Consider the following 7,418-nt stretch of genomic DNA (forward strand, 5'->3'; position numbering starts at 1 on the left):
CAGAATCAGCCCTGTCTGGCTTTAACTCACCCTCTCCCACCTCTGTAGAAACTCTAGGCCCCTTATTTCAGGCTTCTCTTGGCACTTGAGTGTAGGGTTTTGTGGCATGTATCTTGGGGACTGTGTCCCTGCAGTCTGTCATAGGTGCCATTCTTGTTGCCTTTGTGTAACACTTACCAGCCTGGAGGCTTACAGAAAGCCAAGAGGTAATGTCTTAAACAAAAAGGGAAGATCCTGAGGGCTCCCATTGTCAGAGTGGGGGATATTGATACAACAGGGAGGATACGGAACTCTAAATATCTTTTGTGAAAGAACCTATGGTTCTGGGCTACAGGTGAAGCTGCCAACAGGGAAGTTCTCCATGATCATCATCTACAGAAGAGTTGGTGCAATCCTTAATGTTTACTTTTTTCAAGAAAACAACAGCGATTTCCTTGTTCCCCCCTCCATTTACCTCCATGGCTGTGCTACACAATGGAGCTCTCTGCTGGTTGCCCCATAGCACAGCACAACACCTGGAAAGGTTCTAGAGCAGCTGGAAGGGTTCTAGAGCCCGTGTCTCAGACAACTGGGATGGAGACGTGGCTGCTGGGTGCTGTCCTTCTCTACATGGCAGATGTTCTCCACTCTTACGCGGTCGAGGAGAAAGATGATGTATTCCGGCGCATGGTATGTCCTGCTTTCCTGATGTTTGACAACGCCGCCTACTTGGCCGACATGACCTTCGAGCTCCCCTGCAACTGCAAGCCCGAGGAGGTCTCCAACGTCGTCTGGTATTTCCAGAAGAGCATGGGAGGCCATGAAACCACCGTCCTGACAGACTTTTCTGGCAACATGGTGCTCGACTCGGGCCACATCCACGTGGGCAGTGATGTGCTGAAGCGTTTCACCATCCGGATGTTCAGCCTCATCATTTTCCGTGCCCAGGAGTCAGATTCAGGACTCTACATCTGTGGCACCAAGAAAGGGGATTTTTTTTATGGCTACGACGTGGATGTGCAGCCCACCAAACGCATCACAGTGGCATTCTTGGACGAAGGACAGCACGTCCAGGATGATTACACAGGGAAGGCCTTCAGCGTCTTCACCACCTTCTGGGACTGGACCAAATGCGACCGCTGTGGGGTGCGAGGTGAGCAGCGGCGCATTGGGCTCTGCTACATGCAGAGCACCCGGCTGCACCCACGCTACCGCACCGTGCTGCACAATGTCACCTCCTGCGGCTCCAGGGCTGTTCCTCCACGGTTCCAGCGCTCCGGCCGCCGCTGGAAGCCTGAGGTGGCGATCCGGAGCTGCACGACCCCGTGTGAGCAGGAGGACAACCCACAGGAGGGCGTGCAGGCCATCTCCAACATCATCCACAAGCTGGGTCAGAAGCCCTGGCTGCCCAATGTCCCCACACAGTACTACAAGCACCCGCTGGGTAGGGATCTGGTCATTGCCTGTCCCAGGGCCCGACCTGAGCACGCCGTGGCGTGGGACTGGGACTCTGTGCGGCTCTACCGCTCCCGCTACCTCGTGGGTGTCAACAGGACCATGAGAGTCTTCATTGACCACGGAAACCACCTGCACATCCGGCGGGTCCGCTTCAGTGACAGAGGCACCTACTTCTGCTGGAGGGAGGGCAAACTGGTGGCCGGACTGCGGCTCACCGTCAGCTACGAGTCCAAGAGCCGCCGCAAGCTTACTGACCCCGAGACCATCTACATCCTCAAGGCCATCAGTGTGAGCTACATCCTCATTGGGGCCATCTTCTTCAGCATCCACTTGAGCCGCTGCTGCTGGCGGATGCTGCGGTCCTCAGCGAGGACATAGCATCAGTCTTACACCTTGCACCATTCCCTTATGGGCAATTTATGGTTTTCACCACTAGAAATGCTGCTCGTGCCCTCTTATCCTCCACTCGGGGTTGTGCTGTGATGAAGACCAAAGTGGAAAGTCCCATTGCGCTGTGGCAGGGATTTGCCACCACTGTGTCACTTCCTGGCCACACTGAAGGCTTGTGGTGGGGTTTTAACCTCAGTAATCCTGTTTGAATGAATAGCTGGAGTCGTTGCAGTGTTTTCTGGCTAAACACCATGGAGTTCTTCTGCCATGTCGGTGATTTATTAGGGCTGTTTTTCTAAGAGGCCACTGTAATCCTCCAGACTGTTCTACTCCAATTAATTCTGGCTTCCCTTACCTTTTAAAAAGTGCCAGTCATATCCCCAGTGCCAAATGTGTTCCTCAAGGCCAACTGCAGCCCAAAGCTGCCCACTAAGGCCAACAGCAGTGACAAGGACCCTCCTATTCCTGGTGCCAACTGTGCCCCAAAGGGCACCAACATTTCAAGACACTCAATGTTTGTGCAAGATCCTCAGCTGGAGCAATCTCATTTTTAAGAAGCTGAGTTTATGCATTTTTATTTTCTTTCTGCACCACAACGTGGTGGGCTGGAGCTCAAGGAGCATTGGGACACCACTCTGAGACATAGGGTTTGGGTACAGGTTTGGGTGGAGCTGTGCAGAGCCAGGAGCTGGGCTCTGATCCACGTCCCCCTTCCAGCTGGGGGTATGCTCTGATCAGCTCTGCCCCGGCTGATCCCAAAAACACACCGCCCTGCAGCTTGTCCTGCAGGTTACAGTCACAACCACAGACATAGCACTTGTGTTAGGCTTTATTTCGCATCTCGTGTTGTTGCAACATTAGGGCATTAATCCAGTAGCAATAAGGGCTGCAAAGCTCCATCCAGCTCATGGGGGACAAAGTGACCCGCAGCACTATCACTCTATAACACATCCTGCCCTGGGAACAGTCCCTGTGGAATTAGGAGCTGCAAAGCTCTGTGCTGAGCTAGAGGATGTGGAGATAAGCAGGGTGAGGAGGCAGTACCCATGTAGCAACCTATGGGCTCACGTTATAGGGCAAGGGGATTGCTGGTGAGTGGGTGCTGCTGCATTAGGTGGCAGCAGGGCACGTTTAGCTCATGGTCAGTGGCTAAAACAAAGTGAGTATTGGGTCTGCAGGGGCCCCAGGTGGGTGACATGCACTGGGAGAGAGCACAGGAGACAGGGCCACGTGGAGCCGAGGGATAACAGATTTCTTCCAGCCCCTCGAGAATGCCCGTGCAGAGCTGGGCTCGGGCCATGAGCCCCCTGACTGTCTCTGCATCTCTGGAGATAGGAGCACCGTGGTGGGGGACACACCATTAGGGTCAGAACAGTCCCATGGCACCGTGCCCTGGAAAAGCCAACAAAGACTCCCACCCTGCTGTGCCCATTGCTGCTCCAGCCCCACAACCACTCTGTACCCCCAGGCACCCTGCTCAGACCCCACACCATCACCCTTCTCCCCATCCCAACATCGACCTGCCTCCCCATATGCTCCATCCTCCTCTTCCTCCTGCCTTGGCTAAGCCCAACTGCTGCTTGGCAACAGGAAAACATCCCTGACCATGCGGTGCTGTGTTCCCCCCAGCCCTCCCAGGGATGCTCAGGACATGGTTGGGACGCTCAAGGTGGTCTCCTGCGCCAGCAAGGTGGGAAGTGTGGAGCAATGCCCCCAGATCTCAGCCCTGGCCAGACCAGCACAGGGGTCCCTGGGGCATGGGGTGGTGGGAGAGGTGAGGGTGGGTTTCTCCTGTGGCTGTGGCCCCACCACAGGGCTCCATCGCAGCATCGGGTGGGATCTATGGAGCTACAGCTACAAGCGTGGCTATGAATCACACACTCTACACCACCTCCTTGTGCTCCTGCTTGGACTCCTTGATCACCTGGAAGCAGAAGGAGAGGGACTGTCACCCCATCAGGTCCATCTGAACATGTCTGGGGACAGAGCCCGTGCACATGACAAACATCCCCCCTTGGGGACACCTTGAGGATGGAGGGGAAAGGGTGTGGAAGGCGCAGTTGAAGACTTCCCACCTCTCCATCTCTTGTCTCCACTGTTTTGACCACAATGCTTCTCTTCAAATGAGCTTCTGACACAGATTTGGTGTCCAGGCTTGTTTCTAGGAGACATGGATGGGACAGGTTGGTGACCCAGTGCCCCATATATGACCCCTCCACCCCATACACCTTGAAGGGTCCCAAAAGGAAGTAGTTGGGCTGGAAAATCCTGATCTGTGGGAGTGAACGCTATAGGCCTCAGGAGGAATGCTGGCACTGGGTTGTGGTTGGGGACCTTGTGGCTGGGGACTGGGTTGTGACCTTAGGTATGAAGGTGGCACTGAGGATGTGTCTGGCTTCAGAATGTGGCTAGTCTTGGGGACACAGTTGGCACTGGGGATATGATTGGCTTCATCAGTGGTGTTGGCCTTGGTGACATGGGTTGCTTTGAGATGTGGTTGGCCTTAGGGACAGCATCGTGCTTGGGGGAATGGTGGGCACTGAGCTGTGGTCAACACTGAGTACGAGGGCAGTACTGGGGACACAGCTGGTGATGGGCGCACAGTTGGCACTCAGAACACAATTACCCTCATTGTTGAGGTTGGCCTTAGAGACATCATTGGCCTCAGCAACAGGGTTGACCCTTGGGGAATGGTCGGCACTGGGGACGTGGCCATGGCATCGTGCTCATCCCCTCTATATCTTGGGACTGTGGGGGACCCTTCAGGCACAGAGACCTGGCAGCCCCCCCTGCCCCCATCCCACACAGCCGCAGCCTCACCTCGGATCTGCAGGTTGGAGAAGCTCTGCACAGGGACGGTGATCCTGCGGGAGCAATGGGAACGTTGGGGAGAGCACTGGGTCCCCATGTGTGAGCAGGAGGGCTGCAGGGTGCTCACCAGACCCAGCGGCACCAAAAAGAGCCCGAGATAGTTCAGGACAGGGGGGTCCATCACCTGCTCTCCTCGCCCTCCAGCAGCTTGCGGTACGTGGCAATCTCGATGTCGAGGGCCAGTTTGACGTTGAGCAGGTCTTGGTATTCCTGCAGGTGCCGCCCCATCTCCTCCTTCAGGCCGCGGATGTCCTCCTCCAGCCGCCCCACTGTGTCCTGGTAGGCAGACGTCTCCAGCGCGTAGCGCTCCTCCAGCTCCCGCAGCTGCCGCTCCAGGGACTCGTTCTGGTGACCATTGTGGGATGTGATGCCCTCGATGCCACCTCCCTCCATGGGCACCCACCCATGGTGGCACGACCCAAGGATGCGTCCCACCTCATGCCCCATGGGTGGCACCTACCGAGCCCCGCAGAGCCTCCAGGTCACAGGTGAGGGCCTGGAGCTGCCGCCGGTACTCGTTGGCCTCATGCTTGGCCGCACGCAGGGCCTCTGCATGGCGGGCAGCTGCATCCGTCAGGTCTGCAAACTGGAAGGGACGCACCGTAGGGTCAGCTCTCCAGTGCCACTGCCCCATAGAGCCACCCAGCCACAGGAGCAGCCAGCCCAACCCATGGGGGTGATATATGGGGACAAGGTGCCACCCGCACCTTGGACTTGTACCACTCCTCGGTCTCCTGCATGTTGCTGGCAGCCATGGCCTCGTACTGTGTGCGGATGTCACGCAGCGCTGCCGTCAGGTCTGGCTTGCTGGCGTCCACCTCCACATGCACCCGGTGCTGGGCCAGCTGCTCCTGCAGCTCCCGCAGCTCCTGCAGGGAAGCGGGGTCAGCACAGCCATGGGATCCACCCCCAGAGCCCCACATCACAGCAGCGTTACCTCCTCGTGCACCTTCTGCAGGAAGGCCACCTCGTCCTGCAGGGTCCCCACGCGACGCTCCAGGTCGAGGCGAGCCAGGGCAGCAGCATCAACATCCTGCCACCAGGTGACATGGAGGGATCGTACCCAGGGTGGGCATGGGGGTCTGTGCCCCCATCCCTGCCCATCCCTCCATCCCATCCCATTCCAGCCCTGTCCACAGAGCCCAGGAGAGAAGGACTGGCCCCCACTCCCCATCCCATCCCCTACCCTCACCTGCCGGTATGCAGCCAGGGTGCTCTCAGCCTCCAGCCGCAGGGTGACCTCCTGCTGCAGCCTTCAACAGAGCAGTGACGCATTACTTATTAGGTGCCATTACTCGTTAGGCACAGTGCCTCATTACTCATGGTGGCCACGTGCAGCTCAGCCCCATAGACAGATTCCCCTAGTGCAACCCCACTGCACTTATACCATCCCAGTAGCCATTTCTTAGTTCTGCTGGCTGCTTTGGTCCCCATCACTACCCTAGTTATTATCCTGGTCCTGATGACCTTGTTAGTGCTGCTGGGCTCCCCAATACTTGTTCCAGTAGACAACTTTGTCCCTGGGATCACTATTGTCATGGTGGGCACACCGGTCCTCATCACCATCCTGGTCCTCATCCTGGTTGTGGTGGCCACTCTGATCCCCAGTACCACCTAAATCCCCATTAACACCTTGGTCCCCATTCTCAACCTTGATCCCGTCCCTGTCATCCACCATGATCCTTGTGGCCACCCTGCTCCCTGTTTCCACTCCGGCCCTGCTGCTCATCCCATCACCCATCACCACGCAGGTCCCCATCCTGGTCCCATTGGCCACCCCAGTCCCCATCGTTATCCCCCCTGGTTACAGTGTCTGCCTTAATCCCCACCACCTCCTCAATCCTCATCACCGCTCTGTTCCCCACCACCAAACTGGTCCCCATCCTTGTCCTGTTGGCCACCTCAATCCCCACCCCCCAATCCCCCATTGCAGGACCCCCCCATACTTGTCCCGCAGGCTCCCCAGCTCCTCAGCCAGGCCGTCCCTCTGCACCTCGGCGCGGGCCTTGGCGGTGCCCAGCAGCTCCACGCGGCGCCGCAGCTCCCGCAGCTCCTCCTGGTACACGTCAGCCAGACGGGTCGGCTCCTGCTCCCGCACCCGGTTCAGCTCCAGCACCAGCACCTTATTGCGCTGCTCCAGCAGCCGGACCTTCTCAATGTAGCTGGCGAAGCGGTCGTTCAGCTCCATCATCTCCACCTTCTCGTTGGTTCGGGTCTCCCTGAACTCCGAGTTGAGGAGGTTGGCCATAGAGAAATCCATCCTGCTCGATGTGTGGGGTGTGGGGTGAGCGCTGCGGGGACGGGGCCGCGCTGTGGGGCTCCATGATGAGACAGTGGGGCCGGAGCGGCGGCCGTAGGATGACCAGCGGCTCTCCATGGTGAAGGTGGGTGCGATGTGAGCCGTGGTGGGGTTTTATGGCCATGGCATTGGCTGGAGGCCACGCAGCACAAAGCTGGGCTTTGTGGCACCCAGCAGGGGGGGGGGGGCTGAGGGCTGGCAGCCAGCCCTGTGTGCTGGATAGTGCTGGCAGTGCCCAGAGAGCAGGGGGTAAAAGCTGGGGCAGAGCGGGGACACAGTGCCCATGGGGCAGCGTGGGTGTGTGGGGCACTGTAGGTCCTGGGTGCGATGCCATGGGGCACTATGGGGTGAACCTGGCAGAGCAGGAAGGCTGCTAATTAAGGCCAGCTTTAATTAGCTGAAACGTCCTGAGCCCATTCCA

The 7,418-nt window shown here is 57.9% G+C and overlaps 2 protein-coding genes across 2 annotated transcripts; one reads left to right on the top strand and one right to left on the bottom strand.

Annotated features, from left to right (window-relative positions):
• The first annotated feature begins 292 nt into the window (after positions 1 to 292).
• Positions 293 to 2,095, top strand: FAM187A (family with sequence similarity 187 member A). Its single transcript, XM_015885472.3, has one exon. The coding sequence runs from the start codon at positions 475 to 477 to the stop codon at positions 1,813 to 1,815; it is 1,341 nt and encodes a 446-aa protein (XP_015740958.2). The 5' UTR covers positions 293 to 474; the 3' UTR covers positions 1,816 to 2,095.
• Positions 2,096 to 2,638: 543 nt separating this feature from the next.
• GFAP (glial fibrillary acidic protein) lies at positions 2,639 to 7,151 on the bottom strand. Its single transcript, XM_015885476.3, has 9 exons — positions 6,645 to 7,151; positions 5,891 to 5,951; positions 5,636 to 5,731; positions 5,406 to 5,567; positions 5,159 to 5,284; positions 4,823 to 5,043; positions 4,648 to 4,691; positions 3,903 to 3,988; positions 2,639 to 3,751 (listed from the first exon to the last, which is right to left on the bottom strand). Exons 1-9 carry the CDS (start codon positions 7,073 to 7,075, stop codon positions 3,710 to 3,712), a joined length of 1,269 nt encoding a protein of 422 aa, XP_015740962.2. The 5' UTR covers positions 7,076 to 7,151; the 3' UTR covers positions 2,639 to 3,709.
• Positions 7,152 to 7,418: the final 267 nt, after the last annotated feature.

This window comes from Coturnix japonica, chromosome 24 (assembly GCF_054131305.1).
Source record: "Coturnix japonica strain WE chromosome 24, WE-NBRP24, whole genome shotgun sequence".
Classification (NCBI taxonomy): Eukaryota; Metazoa; Chordata; class Aves; order Galliformes; family Phasianidae; genus Coturnix; species Coturnix japonica.

Bases quoted from the DNA above. Each gene is read 5' to 3' on its own strand.
- FAM187A (XM_015885472.3), top strand. From the start codon at position 475: ATGGAGCTCTCTGCTGGTTGCCCCATAGCACAGCACAACACCTGGAAA.
- GFAP (XM_015885476.3), bottom strand. From the start codon at position 7,075: ATGGAGAGCCGCTGGTCATCCTACGGCCGCCGCTCCGGCCCCACTGTC. The intron at 5,044-5,158 runs GTAGGTGCCACC...AATGGTCACCAG, and splicing joins TGGAGGCTCTGCGGGGCTCG to AACGAGTCCCTGGAGCGGCA. The intron at 4,692-4,822 runs GTGATGGACCCC...TTGCTCCCGCAG, and splicing joins CTGGAGGGCGAGGAGAGCAG to GATCACCGTCCCTGTGCAGA.